A 25,933-nucleotide genomic window follows, 5' to 3' on the forward strand; every position below is an offset into this window, starting at 1 on the left:
GGTTTCTATCTATGACTGTGTGGACTCAAGCAAGGACAATTCAGAATTTTCAATAGCAAAATGGCTTAGCCCATAATCACTCTATGACCTTCATGGTGGACTCAAGTGTAACTCAAATCAGTTTTATCAGCTTCAATGAGAGCCAAAGAAGTGATCATGTGTTTTATGTACCGGCAATTGATATTGCCATCATTTGCTCTTATTTCTGGACTGAGGCGAAACTGCAAATTGGGGTTTTGCTCTTAAACTTTTCAAAGTTAAATGCATTTTAACTGAGGAAGTCCTGTATTTCAGTCTAAGAGCAATTCACAGGTTCCACCTGATGAAGGTCCTACTCCTAGTGTACTTTAATATTGTACTAATACCCAAAGCCAATTCAAAAACTAAATGTGGGAATGCCTCCTAAGCTCAACAGTTTTTTAAGGAAAAGAAAAAAAAAAAAAAAATCAAGCTTTAGTTTCAAAGTAAAACAAAAGAGCAATACAATTTGAAGTTTACAAGAAAAAAAAATTAAAATTAAAAATTATACGAATTGTTAACAAAGATATCATCTTTAACGAAATAAGAAGGTGAACCCAGTTTCATAATGTAAAAGATTCAATCAAATTTCAAGAGGGTTTAAGTAATTCTTACCTGTGGAGCAAGAGAGGGGCGATTAGAAAAAAAAATTTGGACCATTTCTCGATTTATGCGTGTCATCCTTGCGCAGGGGCCATGCTAATCTTCTCTGTATCGTTCCAATTTTATCGGATGTCCCCGAAGGGACAAGCTTATCTGCCTCCTTCCTTCTAATAAAGACTTAAAGGTTTGTGTAACTAGACGATGTGGGATTCGTTGGTTCTCAACTAGAAAGGCTCTATTTAGTTAGCTTTTGGGCTTTGGCCTTCCACGCGTCAGTGTCGTAACTATTTCACTCTTTTATCCTTCTCGCGGATGTTCTGTACTACATCGGATTATTTTATTTTCTTCTATTTTAAAAAGATGATGAGCAATGAAAAACAAGTTATCAGGTTAAAGAACCTATTCAGCCAAAAAAAAAAAAAAAAAAAGGTTAAAGAACCTATTGCCACCCAAACTTTGGCCGGTTTAGAGCTATTTCATCAAACTCACTCCGTGACTATTTATATCTCTATTTGTGTGTATCATTTAAATAAACTATATGACTTATTAGAAAAATTATTTTACTAAAACTGTATATGAATGGTATCTTCAATCACCACATAGTAAGTTGGTATCTTTATCCTTCAAACCAATTTAGAGTTAAACTTTTTCCTTTCAACTCTCTTTCATGTATTCACCTCATTTTAATTCGTTATTGCACAAATGAAACTATAACTCTAAGGGCACACTTAATTTCACATGTTAAAGTGGTTGATTGTGAGTTGTAGACACTTTCTGCCTACTTTTATTTATATGGACCTATCACTTTTTGTGGATCACTTCTAGTCCACCATATCAACATCAACATCTATATAATATCTCCAAACTGAAATATAACATTTATTATTACTACGCTCTTGTTAAGTCACATCAACATAGCACTTTGATCTACTTTGGTCCATTTTCGGTCTATTTCGATCCATTTTTGTCCATTCGATCCATTTCAATCTATTTGTTCCACTTCAATCCATTCTGTTTGGTCCAATTTGGTCCAATTCAATCCATTTGGTCCACTTCAGTGTCATTTGGTCCACTTCAATCCATTCGGTGATGCTTTGGGATATAGATTTGTGTGGAAAGAGGAGTTGTTTCATTGAAAGTTATGTCACACTCTCAATATAATTTTAGTAAATTCTTGATAAAATTACATTTTTCTTATATTATTTGTAAGGACACGATTTGTAACGACCCATAATAATATTGGGTTCGCACGTAAAAAGGCTCAAACAATATCATTTGTAGAGCGTGGGTTTGAAAGGCTAGGCCTTAGTCACCAGACGGTGGGTTTTTCGTGGTGTTCATGCATAATTAAATCGTGTTCGCCCTAGGAGTCTTTCTCCTGGAGGCGGGCTAGGAGGCTCTGGTTTTTGGCCATTTTTCCCAGCCTCTTTCCCCGGATTGTTTACTTTTCCTTTTATACTAGCCTGTATCCCTTATCCAACATCCACGTGTGGGGTTCGATTTTTCAAGACTGATACTTGTCCCATCATCCCATACCCAGAGTGGTTGGGGGTGGTTGTAAAAGCTGAAGAGTATGGCTCTGTCAGGTGTAGAGTATTGAATAGCAGTAAGGGCAGCTTTCCCTTTGTCCTTGGTCGTTACACTATCTAGCGTATCCTTCTCTATTGACCTAGATATTTTAGATTTTTTCCCAAACTGTTCCTATACCGTTTTTGCCCTTCCTTCCAGGGAGACCTCGGATATGCCGAGGACAGAATCATCATCGGCTGTGTCTCAAGACTATTTGGACTTTTATTACCTATCCTTAGCTATAACTTTCCTCGGCTCAGGCCTTAGGCCCCAACGTAAAAATGGGTCAGGGCCACAAATTATTGGACCCCACATTATTAAAGCCTTGTAATTATTTTTTAATATTAGTGATAAATTTACTTATATCTGTTCTCTTTAAGCCATTCAAGATGTATAGAAGATGAATCGTTTGTAAGGAGTACTAAAAACAAACTCTAATCACACATTACATTATTTACAAAGTGTTTCACCCTATATAATGATTGAATGTAAAATACATTATGTTTCCTTGGAAAAAAATTACAAAATTTAAAACATTTTCAAATAACAAATATTGATAGCTTAATTTAGAAAATCTAATATATTGTATCAATTAAACTTTGTTAGAAAAGAATCAATTCATTTTAAGAAGGGTTTAAGACTAAGTGTGCATTTGGAATGCACGTTTTTCGTGCGTTTTAGCATTTTGCTGAAAAAATGGTGGGTCCTGTGCATTGTTCACGAGACCCGCAAGTACTTTTTTCAGCAAAAACAACTTTAAAACTAAGTCTTACGATACTATTTACACATTTAAAAATTATTTTGCTACAATGTTTTCAGTTTTCAGCAGTAAGTGGTATCCAAACAAACCTTAACACTTATAAGTTTCTTCTACTATTTTCATTTTTCACTTAACAAAAAGAGATCATCAAATTTCTTCACGCATCACATGGGTCTGCAACTTGTGATATTGTGAAATTAAGTGTTTTTGTAATATTGTTGCAAATAAAAATATAATTACATGAGAATTGGGTGAAATTTTATGTGTTTAATTATATGCTTCACTAGATAGGTTAGTTTTAACTTTTATGGGTCAAGTAGTTGCACCATGTAACTTGAAGTTATTGACATAGGGGTTGCATGTGTAGTAGTTTGAAAACTTAGTGGTGAGCATCTCTAATAGACTCTCTACATTTTTATATTATTTGGAGAGGAAACGATAACTTTTACCTTTTACTTGCTTTTTTCAAATACATTTTTCAACAAATTCTCTACCATTTTTCTATCTCATTTAAGATTATCATTTTAATTCGTTTTTTGTGTATCTGTTTTAACTTTTTCACCGGGAGAGAGAGAGAGAGAGAGAGAGAAGTATTATGGGGTTGATTTTTGTATTCCATTAAATTATTTTGCTAATAAACAATAACACTCTAGACCAAGAGAATGACTTTTCATTAGTAAAATACTTTTTGATCTTTGGGGAGACTGTTGGGACTGTGTTTTAGGTTTTACCCTCTAGAACAGAGAAGATTTTAGTTCTAGCTCATCTACTGGAGATGATCCCTCTTAACTAATAATAATCTCATACAGACTACATAAACAATATGTCCCCATCATGTGGGCTTCTAAATTCACAATTGTATGACATCCATATATTGTGAAAGACATGTTGCATATGTCACAGTATGATAGGCCAAAAACGAATTGACTCCTTGTGATGAATTAATTTATTAATTAACTAAGTTTATTAATTAATCAAATTAACTAAGTTTATTAATTAATCAAATTAACTAAGTTTATTAATTAATCAAATTAACATGCAAAGAGCGTGATAGCACAAACAAATCACCAAACAACTAAATATGCAACGGAAATAAAAAGACACGGTGATTTGTTTAAGAATGGAGAAAACCTAACGCCAAAAACCCCACCGAGTGATTTTCAGGTCACCACTCCTGAAACTTCATTATTATCACAACAAGCGGTTACAAGTAAAGGAATCCCAAGTACCTTACCAACCTACAGTTGAACCCTTACCCCAATACCCAATTGGACTTGTTCTGTAGTGACAGTTCCCCTTTCTAATGCATGGCTCCCAAGTACGTGACTAACCAATTGCACAGATCCCAGTACGCGACTTTAATCACCAACTAAGAAAGTTGTTAGCTGTAAAGTTCTTCAGTTCATCCACACGATGAAGATCAAGAAGATGCTTGGTTACAAAACCCTACAATGCACATACACAACAACTTCTTAAAGAGAAAGAGATGAACTAGGGCAAGAACTTCGTCTCCGGTCACAATTTGCTTGAACAGAATTTGCTCAATACTTGTGCAACTTGTGAACTCTTTGACGGCCCTTAAAATAATCTTTTTATATGTTTAGTGTTAGAAGAAAAGAAGACCTAAACATATAATCACGGATTCCAAGAAATTAGATCAGAATTCTGAATTTCTTAAATCTCGACAGATAAGCTGTCGAGCAGGTGTCAAGCCACAGGCTAAACAGCTTCCTTAAATCTCGATAGATGCAGCTGTTGAGTTTTAATGATTTTACACTTCTTAGCTTGTTTCTTGGACAGACTTGATGACTTCAACACTTGATCTTGAAACTTTGTTTCTTGAAGTATTTGAACACATCCTAGAACTATCCAATTACAAGTAAAGTGCGTTTTGTCAAAGGATTAGCCAATTACATAAAATCATGACATATGTTCTTAACATGTGAACCTCATATGTCCTAACACAATAGATCCCTTATCCCTCTTAACAGCTCATCAATCAAGACTTTCATCATATTCGAGATTTTTTTTACCAACATGGGGTCTCCTAGTCTTTCCTTTTACCCACTATGACTCACATTTCTTGGGTTGCTCTTTACTAGCATATATTAAAGTTTAATACTAACTATGGCTCTTGAGATTATCTGGGATCTGATCAGCTAGGGGTGGTCTCATTCATGATTGTTACAGTAATTAGTTGCAAACTTACTCAATGCATGAGAAAATATAATATAATTTATTTATTAGAATATAATTTAAAATTTGTAGGTTAAATAGTGCATGTATTATTTAGAAGTATTTTATATTTTTATAAGTTTTATGTAATGGAACATATAATGTATTCTACATTCAATAACAATACATGGTGATATATATATAAATGAAAAACATAATTTAATAAAAAAGGTTTAAATTATATAGTCATAATATTGTTTTATATAAATGGAAAAATTGTTATTTAAATAACTTTTTTGAAAAAAAAAATATCATAATCAAATGACTAATTTGAACATATCCAAGAATTTTTTTTTTAAATGTACACTTCCATTCTATGGAATACATGTAACATGTTACATTATGTTTAAAATTATTACGTAAGTTTAGAATTCTAGATTTTTTTTTTTTCTTTTCAAATATAAGTATAATGCCTATATTATTGAAACCTGAATTTTAAGGTAACTTTTTGAATATTTATCATTTTTATTACTTTTTTAGCCCATATCTTTGATTTCAAATGCCTATTTTGTTTATATTTGTAGCCCAAAACTAAAGAGTTTAGCCCAAATAGAATACAATTTTATTATATTCAACCCAAAAATTAAGGGGAGGGGTGGGGGGGGTGGGGGTGGGGTGGAGGGATTTTTGACACCAAAGTTAAAAAGGTGACCTACAAAAAGAATCAATTGAAAACCTAATTAGTCCAAAATGGTCCAAATGAACTGTGTGAAATTTTAAAGTACTCAAAAATGCTCGAATCATACCAAAGTATAGTTTGACAAGAATGAGGTCGAACCCACAAGGACTTGTATGAATGTAGGAAAATTAATTAAACCTTAACCAAATTAATCTTATTGTTATTTAAATAACTTTTTTGGAAAAAAAAATACCATAATCAAATGACTAATTTGAACATATCCAAGAATTTTTTTTTTAAATGTACACTTCCATTCTATGGAATACATGTAACATGTTACATTATGTTTAAAATTATTACGTAAGTTTAGAATTCTAGATTTTTTTTTTCTTTTCAAATAAAAGTATAATGCCTATATTATTGAAACCTGAATTTTAAGGTAACTTTTTGAATATTTATCATTTTTATTACTTTTTTAGCCCATATCTTTGATTTCAAATGCCTATTTTGTTTATATTTTTAGCCCAAAACAAAAGAGTTTAGCCCAAATAGAATACAATTTTATTATATTCAACCCAAAAATTAAGGGGAGGGGGGGGGGGGTGGAGGGATTTTTGACCCCAAAGTTAAAAAGGTGACCTACAAAAAGAATCAATTGAAAACCTAATTAGTCCAAAATGGTCCGAATGAACTGTGTGAAATTTTAAAGTACTCGAAAATGCTCGAATCGTACCAAAGTATAGTTTGACAAAAACGAGGTCGAACCCACAAGGACTTGAATGAATGTAGGAAAATTAATTAAACCTTAACCAAATTAATCTTTCTCAAAAAAAAAAAAAAAAAATCTTAATCTAGTTCAATAAAAATTGATCGTTTTGAAATTAAATAAACTAAATAAGAAATTGATCTAAGCAAAGATATAAAATAAAGCAATGAAGCGATTAAACAATCTAAAGAAATGAATTAAGGTTTTGGAATTTGTCATATTAATTCATATCAACATATATTTATGATCATTAATTTTTCCCAACCATTACATGATAATCTAAAAATCAATCTTGCTATCATGGAAAATATTCTCATTGAAACTTATGTTTAAAAATCTAAAGCATGTTCTTCTTTGCTTTCTTGGTATAAAATCAAATCATCAATTGTATTCATTGACAAACAAATCATAAGAGATATCCAATTTTAAAATCAAAAAATAATAAACCAAGCATTCAATTAATTAAGATAAATCATAAATCATGAGAAAAACATGATTGAATTCATATTTAGAATCCTATCTTAGTTAATTGATATGAAGCAAAAAAGAAAATAAATCATTAAAAAACAAGTATTGTGGGAAAAATTAAATCACATGAATATATATATATATATATATATATATATATATATAAAATAATAGGTGAAGCTGAGAGAAACTCAAATTAGAATTCCAAATTAGAGTTCCAATTTTGTGCCATGTGTTTTAAATTATTTATTCTTAAAGAGTTTTATTTCTTAATTTTAGAATCAAATGTGGGACCACATCATAAATATTCATCAAAGTGAGTTATTAAGTACAAAAACCAAAGAGTCTAGAATAAATGAATCATAAAATAAAAAAATAAAAATAAAAGTTTCACAATAATAATAACTAGTCGCTAACCCGTGCGATACACGGGGAAACTATTAGAAAATAATAAAGCATGCATATATTAAAAGACAATTTAAGTTCATGTGTGCTTGCAAGGGATACGTACCTAAATAGTTCTTGCGGTAGAAATAAAAGCCTTATCTTTGAGATAAAGAACTGATGTAAACAAACTAACCTTACATAAAACAAATAAAAAATAAAAAAATAAAACATAAAACTGATGTCACGGGAAATTCAGCCACATAGTAGTAATATATAAACCTCTTAAAACCTAAACCTAAACCTAAACGTAAGGACTAAATATTTATGCGCCTTCTCTTGCTTTCCTGATGTATTTGGTTAAAAACATAAAACTGATGTCACGGGAAATTCAGCCACATAATAGTAATATATAAATCTCTTAAAACCTAAACCTAAATGTAAGGACTAAATCTATACCGTGAGTTGTAGATCTTGAATGCTATACCGTGCGTTTAGGGCTTCCTACATCTGGAGAGAGAGAGAGTTTGCAGAAACCAAAGAAAATCTCTCTATACCTTAAAAAACACAATATACTAAAATCAAAGAAATAAAATTTTCAGAGGACAAAATATTATAGATAATTTAAAAGAATTTTGATTTAATTCTTGAACACCGCAACTCCATAAAATTCATACTAATAATAATATTTTATGATAGCGCAGTTAGAATTTTGGTTTAATTCTTGAACACTGAATTGGAAATTGATTATATGAGAATTCAATGGTGAACAAAGTACTATGTATTAATTAATATATAAACAAAACTAACCTTACAAAAGCTAAACTTTATAAGCTAAAATCTATACCGTGCATTGTAGATCTTGAATGCTTTAGGGCTTCCTACGTCTGGAGAGAGAGAGTTTGCAGAAACCGTGACTTTATATTTCTTAACTTGAGAGAGGGGTAAGGTTGCTAGGGTTTTGTAGATCTTGAATGCTTTAGGGCTTCCTACGTCTGGAGAAAGAGAGAGTTTGCAGAAACCGTGGTTTTATATTTCTTAACTTGAGAGAGGGTTAATGTTGTTAGGGTTTTGAGGAGTTATAATTTTTATTTATTTATTTATTAATTAAATATTGTGCTGACGTGGAAAATTGTGATGGCAGCAAAGGCTTTGGTTTTATATATATATATATATATATATATATATATATATATATAATTTATTTATTAAATATTGTGCTGACGTGGAAAATTGTGGTGTCAGCAAAGGTTTCGGTTTTATATATATATATATAGATAATAATAAATATGGATAATTTATATTTTATACCTAATAATATCCTTACAATTTTTTTTTTTTTTGAAAATCCTTACAAATTTTTTTAAAGAGTTAACAAAATATAAAAATGACTATCAATAGTATTTCAATTATATATATAGGAATTATATTATGCATCTTATTGTATATCTTTAAGTGCATCCATACAGATGCATGGGGTTACAAGCTAGTAATAATAATAATCCTTAACAAGGTTTCATCCCAACCTTAATTATAAATTTAGCTACTCATAGTAATTGAAATAAAACACAAAAATAAAATACTAAGCATTCAACTAGACAAATAAAATAGAGAAAGAAATGGTCACAATGCTAGGGGAAATTGGGCTTTTGCCCTTAGTTTGCTAAAAATCCAGCAATATGTCCATGTTTTAAAACTATTTAGGTGTTTGTCCCTGTTTTGGAAATTGAGTTCCACGATTTCATGGATGTTGAGTTATGCAAAATTTTTGCCACGGTGGACAATCTAACATGGCTTTTCCCATATAAAAATTCTAGCTCTTAAAATCGAGTTCCATTCAAACTCGCCACCGACTTTTATGTTATAAAAAAAAAAAAAAAAATAGATTTGAAAGTCTAATTGGATATTGCAACCCCAAGGTCCACTCTCTACTTCAGCCGCTTATCTCCCTCTCTGTCTCCTTTAGTCGCGTCAAAACTCTGTTATCTCTAATCTCATCCCTCTGCTATCTCCTCGAAATCCCCAGACTACCGAAATTCCCAGCCCTTTGTTCACTCTCCCTTGCTCAATGTATTTGGCGATATTGTTTTTGTGTGTTCTGCAATATATGTTTGCTGTTTTTGTCTAGGTGTGACTCCTTTTCCCAATTTTTACTCTGAGTTTTCTGGATTGGTTTTGGGTATTTCGCTTTGAATGTTAGGGTTTCGTGGGATTTGTGTATTTGATTCTGGGTTTCATGGTGCTTGGATGATGGTTCCAATGTATTTGATATGGGTTTTCTGTATTTGATTATGGTTCTGACGTAATGGACAATGGATTTGATTATGATGGTTCTGAATAATTTGATAATGCTATTGATTTTGGTGTTTTGGTTCTAAGATCAGATCATAGCATTAGAAAGCCAAAATTGTTTTCTATATATTGTTTTTATTTTGTTTTGTGTGTTCTAGACATGAGATAAAAATCCAGTATAACTCGATACTTATAATATCAAGTTACACATCAAAAATTGCGAACAACTCGGCCTTTTTAATATCGAGTTTTGATTTGAAAATTTTCTAAGGAACTTGATTTACGAAAATCGAGTTACCATTGGATTTTTTTTGGTCCAACATGGCAAAAATAGCATGTAACTCGACAACAGTAAAATTGAGTTCCATGGGAAACTCAATTTTCAAAAAATCGAGTTCCAAAAAAGGAATGCAATGCTTAATAATTTGAAAACAGGGATATTATGCTGGATATTTTAAAAATAAAGGGAAAAATGCCAATTTCTCCCGCAATGCTAAAGAAAAACCATAGAGAAAGCCACATGCGGCCGCCAGCCCTGGTAGTCCTCTTTTATTTTTCTATTTTGCTCTTGTTTATATCTACCCTTAAACGCCGACCTAAAGCCTGAAAGTTTAAACCCGTGGCCCAATTGTCCTATAACAATTCGTAAATGGATTTTCGTGAAACCCTAGAGAACCCAAGTTGACAAGTAAGCAATTAGGACTCAGGCCCATATGCAGTTCTTTATCTCCACGTCAGATTGGCTCTTAGCTCTTACTCCTCTTTAATTTTCTTTCTTTTCTTTTTTCCTTTCTTTGCATTTCATGTCTTTTAGGTCTCTTCTTCTTGATCTTTATTCTTTATTCTTTTCTTTTTCCCTTTTACTTCATACCTTCCAAGTTTCTTCAGGTTGGCTTAGCAATTGACATAGCCGCTACTTTGAGTGTAAAGCCCCTATTACCTATAAGACAAAAATAATATATAATCAATTACAAAATAGCATAAAAATAAGGCTAAATATATAGATATGAGAGTACTTTATTGTCTATATTTCATGCGCATCAAACTGAAGTAGACCAAAGTGGACCAAATGGGCCAAAATGAACTGAATTGACCGAAGTAAACCGAATTGGACTAAAGTGAATTAAAAAGCTATGTTGATGTGGTTCAAAAGGAGTATAATAACAATAAATGTTATGCTTTAACTTTTAGATATTTTATAATCATGGCATCAATATATTTATCCGCAAAACCTCCCCTATAGTATCGTCATCACAATAGAGTTAATTTAGTTATTCATGTAATTTTATTTGATAAAATACTACATGGTACAATGTCATCCCTAAACTTGATTCCTAATTGTTAAGAGTAGTATTCAATTAATTTGTCAAAGCATATGTAAACCTTTGTTTTGAACAAAATGAGTTATCTTCATTCAGTTGCAAGTCATAGTACCCTCAATAAAATAAAATAAAAATTTTAATTTTTAATTTTAGAATTTTTTTATCTAAGATAAAATATTGATAATAATTTTAATGTCATAAATTAAGAATTATTTACATTAAAATAAAATACTAATTATATATTTCATATATAATATAATAAAAAACACATTAAGTATTCAACCAAAAAAATCATGACACTTAATTGCACATGCACCAATTTTTATTTCATTGGCATAAATAAATTATAAATTTTGAAACTCTAACATCAAAATCATGTTTCTTTGATTTTTTATTTTTTATTTTTTTTCACTTACATGTTGGAATCTAAAAAAATATGTACACTCTTATTCCATTTTATTTTTGTTTTTGGTTTCTTAGTAGTTTTTTATTACACACTAGATTTCAAAAAATATTTTGTTGCTCAATTTTTTGTTATGACTATAAAAATATCTATATTTTTTTTATGAAAAAAATATGCACACATGGAATGTCGGAAATTTTTTTTTAATTTATTAAATAAATTTATGTTTAACAATATGTTTATGTTTAAATATAGAAAAATCTATATAGAGGATAAGTCGCTCTAAAGGTACACTTAGTTAAGACTCTCCCCAACCACTCAAATGATAACACAGGTGTTATGCCTTTGGATACTATTCCCTTGAAAATACATGTGATGCACAAATTAATTAAAGTTTTGCAAATAAATCATTGTAAACTGATATTTTTATAGTTTTTTAATAATCTAATTTTATAATTTCGAGTTAATTTTGTTCATAAAAATTCAAACAAACCTAAATTATCCAAATGATCATTTTCATGAGAGTAAATTTGATAAAAACTTCTATTTGCACCTTTGAATAGAACACTGTCATGTTAGGTTTTTCAAATTGGATACCTGCACTATCTTATGCATTCCACTATTTTATTTTATTTATTTTTCTATAGTTTCACTGCTGATTGCTTTCCCTTATTCATTGTAATTGCATTTATTCATCAATATAATATATCCTAAAATGTTATAACATTTTAGGATATATTAACACGGAGTTCTACAACAGTTGGCCTCTATAGTATAAAGGATAGATTTTTGAAAAAAATATGCTTCTTACTGAACCTTAATTCATCAACCAACAATTGAATTATGAGTCAAACTGCCTTGGAAAAAAAATGTTTTAATATTGTTTTTTATTTTATTTTATTCATTTTGCCATTATGGATGATAACATGCTTCAAAGAAAGTTGTCAAAAAAGATCCTACAAGAAGTTCATGCGGTTGATGATGCCTAAGATATGAGTTGTAAACTTATAATACACATGGTAATTATTCCATTTAAACCCAAAACAATATGAATATTTATATAAAAAACATAATAGTTAATTGCACATAAACCAATTGGTACTTGAGCAAATAAAATATAAATTTTGAAACACTAACATCATAATCATGTTGCTCTGACTTTTTTATTTGTTTTTACTTAAATGTTGGAATCATAAAAAATATGTATCCTCTTATTTGCTTTTATTTTGTTTTTTCTTTCTAAGAACTTTTACATTGAATGAATGTAAAAAATTACTTTCATAATAAAGTTTATGTTTAACAACATGTTTAGGTTTAGGTTTAAGAAAATATATGTTAAGGGTATGTTAAGTTTATGTTTAACAACTTATTTAAGAGTCTCCCCTTACAAGTTACAATATAACGACTATGACTCTAGATACTTTTTACTTGAAGTGACGTGCCTTCTACAAATTCAATAAAAATTTGTAAATAATTAATTATAAGTTGATATATTTGTAGTTTTTTAATAATATAATTTTATAGTTTAGTGTTACTTGTAAAAGTTTAATTAATTTTGTTCACATAAAAATCAAGCAACCTTAAATTTATCTAAATTTCTATATAAAATTTATGAGTTGAGGAAAACTACACCACTTAATAACAAAAACTACTATGTCGTCACATTAGGTATAATTTTCCCCCTTTTTTTTTCTAAAATATTGTTGATGTTGAACAATGCGCATGGGGTGTGTTGTAAACCTTGAGTGCTATAGTGCGTTTAGGGCCTTCTAGAGAGAGAGAGAGAGAGAGATTGTAGGAACCGTAGGTTTATTTTTTAAACTTGAGAGAGGGGTAGGGTTGCTAGGATCTTCAAGTGGGAAGAGAGGAGTTATAACGTGAGTCTTTTTTTCTAATTAATTGAATCCAAACATGAGTTTTTTTTTTTTTTTTTTTTTTTTTTTTTTAATACTAATATAAATTAATGAGGTGTAAATTTGTGAGACTTGCAAAACTGATGTGCCAAATTTTTAAAAGGTCAACAAAAAATCAAAAGTTTTAGTTTTATATTATATTATATTTTACACACACATATATATATATATATATATATATTAATAATACAGTATATATTAAAAATAGATAGATTTGTTAGGTGCAATACTAGGAACATAACCTCTTTCTTTTTCACAATTTGCTAATGTAACAAATTATAATTAGGATAACATCAATTTCACATTGGATCACTGCTTCCATCACTTTTATAAAACACCTATCACAATACATCACCTAACTAAGACTTGGGAATGTTGTTCTTAGACATACAATGGGTGGCATAGTTTCTTACATTAGCAATGTGCAGAGCAACGATGCAATCAAACATCAAACAAACACTCTTTCTTTCATGGTGACTCTTGCAATGCTTTTTCTGCCAAACCTCTAAATATCAATGTATCCGCCGGTAATCATTTTAAACTTACGCAATTCTTTAAACCTCACAAGTAACTTCTATCCAAGTTTAAGTAACCCTCCCCCCCCCCCCCCCCCCCCCCCCCCCCCCCCAAAAAAAAAGAAGGAAAAAGAAAAAAAAAATACTAATTATGTATATTTATATGATTTGGCCCAACAAATTTTAAATTTTATATATAGTCAGTTTAATTGTTTTGCAATCCGAAAAATTAATGTAATCCGAGAAATTTTAGTCACAGCTTGAATGAAGCTATTACTATTAACTTATTTTGCTTAAAGAATAAGTTGTACTTTAAAAATTTGAGTCTCAAAAAGCTAACATGAGTCAAATAAACTAGAAAATAAGAGCAACCACACCAGCTCATGGATAGTCTTTTAAAGTACAAAAAGTGCTCAATTTTACACATTTTAACTCAAAAACCCCCCGCATCAGTCTTTGTAAAAAAGTATAAATATGCACAATGGTCTTGCAAATGAACAGTAACCGTGTATATATATACGGTTACTGTTCACCGTGTAAATGATTTTTTTATTCTTTTTTTCTCTCTCCTCTCTTCACCTCACTCTCTTTTCCTTTCTCTCTCTCTCCTCTCACGGTTATTGCTCACAGTGTTAAAAAAATGAATATTTTATTTGAATAAATGTGTATAACAGACAAACTGATGTGAGTGTTTTGTAAAAACAGATGTGTAAAATAAAAAAATAAAAAAGGTTTTAGATATACAAAATGGAAAATTTTTTGCACATACTGATATGGATGCTCTAAGCACATCTAAACAAGCTTACAAATAGTTGTAGTGATGTTTTTGGGTCTTGTATAATTGAACCTCGGTTAGGGGGGGTCTGCAAATGAATGTGTTTGCATTGTTTCGATTTTTTTTCATGTGAAACAAAGCAAGATTTTAATGAACTCCAATGTTCCATTACTAGTTTACCCTCAGTGACAAACCAGTTTAGACTTTAGAAGGCACATAACGAGGGTCAAGGGAGTCATTAAGGTACATTCCCTCTAAAAAGTTTTGACAGCAAATGAGTGCACTCTATTTTGTAGAAAAGAGTTCCCTCCTACTTTTACCAATTTGCTTTTGCTTTCGTCATAATTATACTTTGTCCTTCACCACCATCACCACCATGGTCAATCTTCCATTCTTCTTCCTCAACCTCAAAACCAACGTTTTTTGAACCCCACTTTGCCACAGACTTCCCACAATAGAAAACACAGAGACTAGAGTCCAATGCCACAGCCAGACAAGAATTTAAGGTACACAATACTCCATGTAAGTAAGCATTCCACTTCTCTCTTCAGTTTTGTAGATTTCTTTGATAGGGAAAGAAACAAAACTCTTTGTTCTTTGTTTAGATGAATTGTTTGCCTTGATATGCCATCTGGGTCTTTATAAGAAATGAGAGAAAGGAGATGATAAATGATAATGCTATAAAATGGTTAACTTTAATTATGAGTTCCTATCTCAAAAGATGTGTTACATTTTAAAATTGTAATTGATGCTTATGTGAGTAAGCATGTTTCTTGTGCTTTCTGCTGCAGAAAATTCTCACTTCATAGTTAACAATTTCATGTAGATGTATGATCATGCATTAATTCAAGAGAAGCAAAATAGACAAGAAGAGGTATGTGCACACCAAAACCAGAATACATTTCCAATCCATTCATACTAAGTTTCATTACATCAGAAATCAGGGGGGAAAAAAAAATAAAAAATAAGGGCTTATTCTATACCCTTTGCACGCCCAAAAACAAACAAATAGGAATCCATTTCAACTGGTTAGTCCTCCTTTACTCCTTTTCTTTTTTCTTTTTCCTTTTTTTTTTCATCATCAATCCTAGGTCGGATATAGGCGAGTTGCCGATGTATAATTACACTCTGAATGACTAGGGATTATATAACAGGTTCTGTACAAATGATAAATCAAGACCAAAAACTGGAACACCCAAAACCTTAAAGCTCAAGGAAAAAAACAAAAGGGATGACACACCAAACACACTAGTTTTCATGTAAGTATCTAGGTAGGAACCTTGGTGGGGAACAAAAAATGCAGAACACGTTAAATGTGTAGGAGAATGCCAGAATGCACCATAACATTCTAGATCTGGGGGTCTTGGAATGCAGATCTCGACATGCCTATGTAAAATTTCAGGCCGGAATTGCTGCAATCCCAAGAAACTGAATTCAAACGAGAAGACAAGAACTCAATAATGGATCTGGACCACATAGAATTTCTATTGTGAGGTAAATCAGAAAGGTTGGTTATAGACTCTGGAGGAGGGCTCTTTTGCAGGTTGGTGGTTGAAAAAGATTGGCACTTGGGTTGGGGCAAGGGGACTCCATTCCAAGTGTTTTTAGTAGGAAGCTCCGTTCCTTAAAAAATGCAACAAAGTAAGTGGTAAGTCTTTGATCAAATTCTGACACACACAATACATAGAAGTAAATTATAAGGGCAACACTAATTGATCTTTTCTTTTAGCTTCTCCTGTTCTCCAGCCCCTCATTGTGAAAACAAAGGAAATTATCTATACATGGAAGGGGCATCGCTTGCACTAGAAAATTCATATGACCCATTTATTGAGTTTGATATCTTATCCTTAACTAACATACTAATGTGCAAAGAGTGTTATCCAGGAATAGGGGTGAATTAAGCTTTCAGCTAAATGTAAATAACTGATCATCCTTGCAATTTTAAGTTGTTGCGAAGTAGACTAATTAATTCAAGGCAACATCTACAATCCCACTTGGCCTAACTGAGCCTCTTCAAATATATGCATAACCTAGACAAGATATCACACTAAGATGAAGGCTTCTATAGAAGCAATGATGACTCTTAAGTGCTTGGAGCATTTTGGCAGTTGCTCATATATAAAAACTTAAGTTTCTGCCATGATATTTTTCCTTCAAACTTTTATTTTTTGCTAGGTAAATAAGGGCTGGTGGGTATCAAACCCCAGTGCCCACCACCACAAGAGGGGCCAGAACCACAGGGGTTTCCCTTGAACCCCATTTTTCCTTTTAAACATAATGCTATGCATTTATGCCATCTGTAGTATTTGCTTGATTTGTTGGTAGACAACAGTAAAGTTGAACGTATGAAAAAAAGGTAGAGTCATGGCCACAATAGGATACAGAAATAAAGAAGAAGAGGCATAAAAAGCCCACAAGCTGGCTCTAAGATTTTCTGAAAGGATTATAATAGGAGTAACAGAGTTTGTTTTATTTCAGTGGAGAGTGGAACATCTTACACTCTCTTGCTTTATAATATTGTCATATAACTTCAATTTTCCATCAAATTTTGATGCATCAAATAATTCAAAGCATAATGCAGCACTTAAAATTTTGGTCAAGGTTAAAAATCTAGAGTACTTATTTATGATGTGTCAACAGGATTTATAGTCCTGTATAATTAACAAGCAATCTCAATGTTTTTTCTCTTTTTATTTCTATTTTCTGTTAGGCTCATCTGTGCATTGCCATTGGCTAGATTTTACCAAAATCTTGTATTACACATTTTGGACTTAATAATGTGATATACATCCTGATTCTGCAGCAGCTCTCTGATCATTTAATTACTTTTTTGATAGTTAAAAGTTAAAACAGGGGGAGGGGGCTGGTGGGGTTCAAACCCCATTGCCAAGGCACTACAAGAGGAGCTGGAACTACAGGAGTATCCCTTGAACCCTAGCTATCTGATTAACTTCATTTTAAATAATATGCAATTATTAATCATCAAAGATGCTAAGTAAAGAAAAGCAAGTTGTAACTATTTTAGTTGATTTCATCCAAGTCACTATGATTTCTTAGTTGAGTTCTGTTTTGCATAGATAGTCCTTCCCAATTTTCATGTGCCCACCCCAACCCCGTTTTCCTCTTTTTATGGCCCCAGAAGCAAGGTATTCCATATGCTAAAATGGTAATAACTGCTACTGCTAGACTAGTATTATTGGTTTCATTCTTAATAAATACTGCAACTTCTAATACTATATTTACAGTCCAATATATGGCTTTATCATTAGTAGAGTCAAAAGTTCTACTTGTGCTTGATATTTGTGTTCATAGACTGTAACCATCGTTGCCATCTCTAATTGCACAAAATACCACAACCACCATTCACTTGAAAAAACAACAACAACAAAGCCCTAGTCCCAAAACTATGAGGTCGGTAGTAGATCCTTAACAAACTAATTGGAATCATTCACATGTATTCTTTTTCACTATTCTCTCCTATATAAAATCATACTCTTTGTCACCTCCTTAATTAAGATGTCCTTTATTGATGAACTACATATGCACCCAATAGGTCTTGAATCCACGACCTCACCCAGTCAACTCTCCAGCCCATTATTATGATAGCTCATTGACTACTAGTGTTATTTTAGGTCTTCCTAACTCTTTTTGTTCCCTTTCCTTGACAAAAGATAAACTTAAATTGTTTGGCTTATAATTAGTCTTAAATCCTTATTAATTCTTTATAATGGCTATATAGTGACTATAAACTGCAGCTGATGAGAATCAATAGACTCTTATCTTTCTCCAGCCTTCACTTCTACCTCTACACTACTCAATAAGCCGCAGACCATTACTACTACTGTCAATTTTTCTGCAGTCAGCTTGAAAGTTGACAACCTTGCAAGTTTTACTACTATTACTAAATGAATTATTGAGACTTCTTTCTACTGCTGCTACAAAATGCCATCCCACCAACGGCATTGTATTGTTAGAATCATAGTTTTAGGATAACTTACACTTTCCGAAAATTTGGGGCTAGGAATTCCGGCTGCTAATGATCTGAACACTGGGGTTACTTGAAGAGGGGAACCAAAGTCTGTACTTGATGAGACACAAACAACTCCATCATTGTTTGGTTGTTCATCACAACACATGAAAATCCCTGCAAAAAGATTAGATCTTTTATCATTGATTCTTAGTCAGGTGATGTCCTATATAAAAAGAAAAGAAAGCTTGTACGTCCTTATATTCCATATAAGATTTTATTGCCTTGCTTTGGAGTTGCACCAGAAATAACCCCATTCTCACATTCGCCAACATCCTTTTGCTCTTCAATATGAATTGATTCTGACCCAATTCCAGTATCCTGATGCAGTGAACATATCTCAGCGTGTGCTTGTTCCAGTTTGTTAGCAGCTGAATGCAACAGGAGAGTTGATCCTGTACTGTAGTCAGAGCTACCAGGAGACTTATTGTACAGATCAGGTTGCCTAAACAATATTTATAAACAATTAGATGCTGATACCAAAAAGGGGAAAAATATTAAATTTGAATATTAGTTAAAACAATATGTACTACCTCCAGGATTGTTGGCTTCCCTCATTACAACTTCTTAAGTCATCCACCAAATCTTTGAAATCTTCAAGTTGAAGATCAATATCGAGGAATCTATAATTTAGAATATCACATTCTTTGCTTTGGTTCAGGAAATCTTAAGAGCCTGAAAATTATATTTGATAAATATTAGAGAAGATGTGCATCATATTTAAAGCTTTGCTCTAAGGAGGAAATGTAGGGTACTCAAGTACAAAGCACATACGTGTGGCTTTAAAGTTTAAACAGAAGCAATCAATATTTTTTTATACAGCAAATACTGTGATTTCAACCAACACTCAACAAATATGATGTTCATGATGATGACGATGATATTATTCTCATTTAGACTGGTTTGGGCAATATGAATGAAAAAACTGCATTCATTTAATTGATGCTTGGAATTGAACTAAGTGAATCCTACGTATGCAAACCATATATACTTTAATATTGGTCCTATCCAACTCAGTGGACCCTTCCTAGAGAAAGACATCGGATGCGATGAAATCGAAGCAAATGCAAAATTATCTCTCTTGATTTTTCTTATTCTTTCTTGCAACACTACTTTATATTGATGAATCATTGTGATTTTTAAAACTATATTTTGAGTTTATACACTTTGGAGTTGTATTTTTTAGTTCCCTATTACAAGTAATATCTCTCTCTCTCTTATAGTTTCGGCTTGATTTTTGTTTGAGTTAATACTTAATTATTTTGGAAGTAAGAATTTGAGTTTATATCATAACACAATCTTAGTTATGCTTACAAATCAACATTCAGTCCATTTCGGTCCACTTCATCTATTTGTTCCAGTTCAATCTATTTCAGTTTACTTCGGTCCAATTCGGTCTACTTTGATCCACTTCAGTTCATTTAGGTCCATTCGGTCTACTTTGATCCCCTATTTTAAATAGTTCTCATGCCGTTCTATCCTATGCTTAGTATAAATGTTCCATATGCTTTAGTGAATAGTGGAATAACAAAAAACCAAATGAGAGTTAGCAAAAGAGAAGTTTTTTCTTTAAAAGAAATTTGGAGAATCTCTTCCGATCCATTTTGTGACATCTTATAAAACTATCATGTTTATTCGTTGAGATATACAAATGGTATGCTTCTCTTCAAATAGAAAACAAAGATGCATGAATACAAAAGAATAAAATCTCCTAGAAACTAAAAGGACTAGCGGCGTGTCCTATATTACAAAATGGGTATCTACCATATTTACCATTTACAAATGCCTAACAATATTACAAAAAGGTTTATTTTAACTTTTTTAGTATGTATACTTTCCTGGCAGTAGTTTTGAACTAAGCTACAAAGAATATTTTACATACCGGCACTTTTTGATTATAAGAGTAAAACAAGTTGTATAAAAATAGATTATGTGACTATAAATACATGATGTTATTATAGTAGCATCTTACTCATTAAGTCTAAGTGTGTGCTCTTAGCCAGTTTGCCTCATGAAGGCACTAGTGGGCATTGAGCTGGGCCGATTAGGGGAGAGAGAAAGAAGGGGGGGAGGGGAGGGGATAAGGGGGTTTCCTAAATGCTTCCCATTGCCGGATTCGGACTTGGGATATCTACCCTTCAAACTACTTGGGAGTAAGTCCAATGACCGTTGGACTACCACCCCAAGTGGCCAGAATCTTCATCTTAATTATCATTAATTTATAGAATTAATGATTAATTTTAATTGTAAATAAAAAAAAATAACATAGAGGAAAAACTAAAATAGATTCTTCATTACAAAAAAAAAAAAAAAAAAAAAAAAAAAAAAAAAAAAAAAAAAAAAATAAACCCAAAATTACATTCTTCATTACAAAAAAAAAAAAAAAAAAAAAAAAAAAAAAAAAAAAAAGCAAATTAAACCCCATTTGACATTATCATATACATATACGTTTTTCATGGTTAAAACTTATAACCCTCCAATTGAATCCTAAATCCTTTGTACCCGACTGTTGTTACCAAACTTCACAAAAGAGCAAGCTATGTCCCTTTTAAAGACTGTTTAGTCTGGAAAAATATTTTTGTAAGTGTGGCTATTAGTCATCATTGTTGTTGGGCGGATATGGAAGCATCTCAAAATTTGTTTCATGTTATGTTTCTAAGTTTATAGAAGAATTGAATGGAATAAAATGAATTAAGCTATGGGTTTTTTGTTTTTTTTTGAGAGTTTACAAAATGAGTAAGTAAATTAAATAAATATAAAATTTTATCATTATATCATTCACTGTTTTTTTGTTGTTTCCTAGATAAGGATAAAATTAACACTCCATTGTCATTTCACAAAAATAAAGGAATGTGCGCTCTTTCCACTCTTAAGAGGAATGTTTAAGATAAAATAATGGATATCTCCTCTTAATCATTCTATTACTCACTAAATTCTCAAATAGGAAATTGAATAGAATATTCTTTAAAAATCTCATTCTTCATTTCCATTTCTTTTCTCCCCTCCCAAACAAGCCATTTCTTTTCTGATGAATAAGCTGCATAAGCAATTTCTAATTTCAAATGACTAGAGAAAACATAGATACACCCCCCCCCCCCCCCCCCCCCAAAAAAAAAAAAGCTTAATCACGAACTTTGGAGTTTCTCAAAAAGAAGTGTTTATCTTTTTAATTATTGTTATTATTTTTATAATGGTTCAAAATTACTACTCATGGGGAGGTACCACTTGGAGCAATGTTTATATCTTCAAAACCTTGTGCAAAGCAACAAACAATGCAATCCAATGTCAGACAGACCACTATCTCTTTATATTGGCTCTTGCAGTGCTTCTCCCGCCATTCAAGTTCATATCAATATCTGTAGGTAAGCACTTTAAATTCCGCATTTCTCCAAATTCACAAGTAAATTCCATCTGGATTTAAGAAAAGATAACTGCTATGAACAAATTTTCCTCCACACATCAACTCGAGAATCCAGACTTTGATTCTTTGAATCTCCTCCGACCAGTAATTCTTCACCCCCCCACCCCCCCTCCCCTTCCCCCGACGATTATATCCACAAACATCACCGGTCCATTCTAGCTCAACAACAAATCCAATACCATTCCTGGTTGGTCATTTAGTGGACATAGCTTCGGGTCCCAACACCTCATAGTGAGAGAGGCTAATTCCACTATCATGTGTGCACCTATGTTGGATACATTCATTGCCAGAAAAGTTGGCCAATGACTCTGTACAGTTTGATGTGGGCTGCAACAGTTGTTGATTACAAAGAGGTTTCCAACTGTTTATGCAAAAGAAAAATGGCAACAAAACAAGGGTAAGAATTACAAAAGAATAACACAATGAGCCAGCAATCAATACTGTAATAATAATAATAAGACAGATTAATCACTAATCTGCAGGATGGAAAACCAAGGAATCTCCTGTCATCTTTCTGCCTTCCTATATGGGGGAAACTATCATAATTTTTTCTTCCTCTTTAAAATGAAAATCAAAATATCAAGTGCTCTGAGAAAATTAGGCACATCACACCTTCATTAGCATGGTCGACAGACATCACAAACTTTGACAAGCAAATCTACCTCCAAGTTAACCAAACTAAACACAGAGTACTGTATAGCTAAATTTTTTGTTTTATTTATCTATTTACTTGTTACTTAAAAATATATATATATACACACACACACATTTTACTTAATCGATCTCCTCAACTTTGTCAATATTACTCTTCAGAAGCTTCTTAAAATGTTTGCACCACCCCAGCTACAAAACCAACTGACCAAAGGAAATGCTTAAAGCATGATAGTCAGAACTAGCATTCATACCTAGGAAACTGCTAGCCTAATAAAGAGTTGATTTAAACCTCAAATCTTTGCCCAAATGGAACTCTCAGCCTCACACACTAAAGATTTTTGTACCACCAGAGTCACCAAGTTATTTCTAGAGCCTAGATTGCCTATCTAAAGCACGATAACACTAAACTAGAACTTCCCAACCAGATGTTTAGAAAACAGAAAAAGGTTACTTAATCGCTTAACTGTCACTTAGTGTGTGTTTGTTTTGAGCTTATAAGCTCAACTTTTAGCTTTTATGTACAGCTTTTTAGCTTTTATGCAAACATCACCAATCAATTGTTCCTCTAGAACAAATCCAATACCATCCCAGTAGAAAGCACTCTCAAGTTGATATGATATTTCACTCCGTAGGGTTTGATGTGGGAACTTGATATGAAATTTAAAAAAGAGTTTGATGTGGGCAACCATGGTTATTGATAACATAGAGCAGTTTGACTGTTTATGCAAAAGTAAAATTGCAACAGAAGAACAAAAAATATAGAAGAAAAACACAATTAGCTAATAATCAATACTAAAAGAATAATAAGACAGATAATTTACTTATCAAAAAAACAAGACAAATATAAATCACTAATCTGCAGGATGGAAAACCCAGCTACAAAACCAATAAACTAAAGTAACTTCTTAAAGCATGATAATCGGAACTAGCATTCAGATCATACCTAAGAAACTTAATAGGAATTGATTTAATCCTCAAATCTTAGCCCAAATGGAGATCACACATGAAAACTTTGTGTACTACTAGCGTCACCAAGACTTGTCTGGAGCTTAAATTGACTATCTGAAGCATGAAAACACCAAACTAGAACTTCCCAAAACAGACTTTTAGAAAACAGAAAATGTTATTTGATCCCTTAACTGCCACTTAATACTAAATTTCGCCATTTCAATTGCAGGAAACTTGCCAGTGAACACTGGATGTGAGGCAGGACTGGAATTTCTCAAAATCTCAGGTGAGTGCATCTCAATGAAGAGCCAAATCAAACTCAACCTCAACTCTAGCAATTGTCTGTCATAAAATACATCAATTCCAAACACTACTCAATTTCTGAAGGTACCCTCTCCAGAATCCTAATCACTGCGACCTCCAAAAGGGTTTCTATCTATGACTGTGTGGACTCAAGCAAGGACAATTCAGAATTTTCAATAGGAAAATGGCTTAGCCCATAATCACTCTATGACCTTCATGGTGGACTCAAGTGTAACTCAAATCAGTTTTATCAGCTTCAATGAGAGCCAAAGAAGTGATCATGTGTTCTATACACCGGCAATCGATATTGCCATCATTTGCTCTTATTTCTGGACCGAGGCCAAACTGCAAATTGGGGTTTTGCTCTTAAACTTTTCAAAGTTAAATGCATTTTAACTGAGGAAGTTCTGTATTTCAGTCTAAGAGCAATTCACAGGTTCCACATGATGGAGGCCCTACTCCTAGTGTACTTTAATATTGTACTAATACCCAAAGCCAATTCAAAAACTAAATGTGGGAATGCCTCCTAAGCTCAACAGTATTTTAAGGAAAAGAAAAAAAAAATCAAGCTTTAGTTTCAAAGTAAAACAAAAGAACAATACAATTTGCAGATTACAAGGGAAAAAAAATTAAAATTAAAAATTATACGAAATGTTAACAAAGATATCATCTTTAACGAAATAAGAAGGTGAACCCAGTTTCATAATGTAAAAGATTCAATCAAATTTCAAGAGGGTTTAAGTAATTCTAACCTGTGGAGCAAGAGAGGGGCGATTGGGTTTGAAAGAATAAAAAAAATTTGGACCATTTCTCGATTTATGCGTGTCATCCTTGCGCAGGGGCCATGCTAATCTTCTCTGTATCGTTCCAATTTTATCGGATGTCCCCGAAGGGACAAGCTTACCTGCCTCCTTCCTTCTAATAAAGACTTAAAGGTTTGTGTAACTAGACGATGTGGGATTCGTTGGTTCTCAACTAGAAAGGCTCTATTTTAGTTAGCTTTTGGGCTTTGGCCTTCCACGCGTCAGTGTCGTAACTATTTCGCTCTTTTATCCTTCTCACGGATGTTCTGTACTTCTATTAGGATAATTTTATTTTCATCTATTTTGAAAATCTTGAATCACCGCACGTCTTTGATGTGATAGTTACTCTAAAGTATAAGTATTTTTGAGGTGTAAGGGATAAAGATCAAGGTTTAAGTCTCCAGAAGCGAGCTTCATTTTAGAGTTATTTCCTCTAACTCATTATGTGACTATTTATGTGTCTATTTATGAATTTTATTTAAATAAGTTACATAACTCATTAAAAAAATTATTTTTCTAAAACCGCATATTGATGGTAACTTTAATCATCACATAGTAGGTTGGTATCTTCATTCTTCAAACCAATTTAGAGCTAAACTTTTTCCTTTAAGCTCTCTTTCGTGTATTCACCTCATTTTAATCCGTCACTACACAAATGAAACAATAACTATAGGGGCACGCTCAATTTCATATATTAAAGTGGTTGATTGTGAGTTGTAGACACTTTCTGCCTACTTCTATTTATATGGACCTATCACTTTTTGTAGATCACTTCTAATCCACTATATCAACATTAACATTTATATAATATCTAAAAACTGAAATATAGCATTTATTATTGCTACGGTCTTATTGAGTCACATCAGCATAGCATTTCGATCTACTTCGGTCCACTTTGGTCCATTTCAATCTATTTCGGTCCATTTTGGTCCATTTCAGTCCATTTGGTCCACTTCAGTCCATTCGGTGATGCTTTGGGATAGAGATTTGTGTGGAAAGAGGAGTTGTTTCATTGAAATTTATGTCACACTCTAATTGTAATTTTAGTAAATTCTTGATAAAATTACATTTTTCTTATATTATTAAAGCCTTGTAATTATTTTTTAATATAAGTGATGAATTTACTTATATTTGT

The 25,933-nt window shown here is 32.1% G+C and overlaps 1 protein-coding gene, 2 long non-coding RNA genes and 2 other non-coding genes across 7 annotated transcripts in view; 1 reads left to right on the forward strand and 4 right to left on the reverse strand.

Annotated features, from left to right (window-relative positions):
* LOC126718744 (uncharacterized) overlaps positions 1-25,065 on the reverse strand; it is a 34,023-nt gene extending 8,958 nt beyond the window's left edge. For 2 of the 3 annotated variants that reach the window (XR_007653040.1, XR_007653041.1), the window contains exon 1: positions 24,748-25,065. This is a non-coding gene — a long non-coding RNA (uncharacterized LOC126718744). Of the gene's footprint in view, positions 1-633; positions 975-24,747 lie in introns of those variants that run through there. The other variant, XR_007653042.1, reaches the window with a different exon arrangement.
* LOC126720152 (U6 spliceosomal RNA) lies at positions 664-766 on the reverse strand. Its single transcript, XR_007653306.1, has one exon. It is a non-coding gene; the product is annotated as a U6 spliceosomal RNA (small nuclear RNA).
* The window catches only part of LOC126718745 (uncharacterized), a 35,087-nt gene continuing 24,102 nt past the window's right edge, over positions 14,949-25,933 (forward strand). The window contains exons 1-2 of the long non-coding RNA XR_007653043.1: positions 14,949-15,164; positions 17,487-18,195. This is a non-coding gene — a long non-coding RNA (uncharacterized LOC126718745). The remainder of the gene's footprint in view (positions 15,165-17,486; positions 18,196-25,933) is intronic.
* On the reverse strand, positions 18,627-19,242 carry LOC126718743 (uncharacterized). The gene is made up of 3 exons (XM_050421078.1): positions 19,203-19,242; positions 18,894-19,114; positions 18,627-18,786 (listed from the first exon to the last, which is right to left on the reverse strand). The coding sequence occupies exons 1-3, from the start codon at positions 19,225-19,227 to the stop codon at positions 18,697-18,699; spliced, it is 336 nt and encodes a 111-aa protein (XP_050277035.1). The 5' UTR covers positions 19,228-19,242; the 3' UTR covers positions 18,627-18,696.
* LOC126720153 (U6 spliceosomal RNA) lies at positions 24,789-24,891 on the reverse strand. Its single transcript, XR_007653307.1, has one exon. It is a non-coding gene; the product is annotated as a U6 spliceosomal RNA (small nuclear RNA).

The sequence above is a fragment of the Quercus robur genome, chromosome 3 (assembly GCF_932294415.1).
Source record: "Quercus robur chromosome 3, dhQueRobu3.1, whole genome shotgun sequence".
Taxonomy (NCBI): Eukaryota; Viridiplantae; Streptophyta; class Magnoliopsida; order Fagales; family Fagaceae; genus Quercus; species Quercus robur.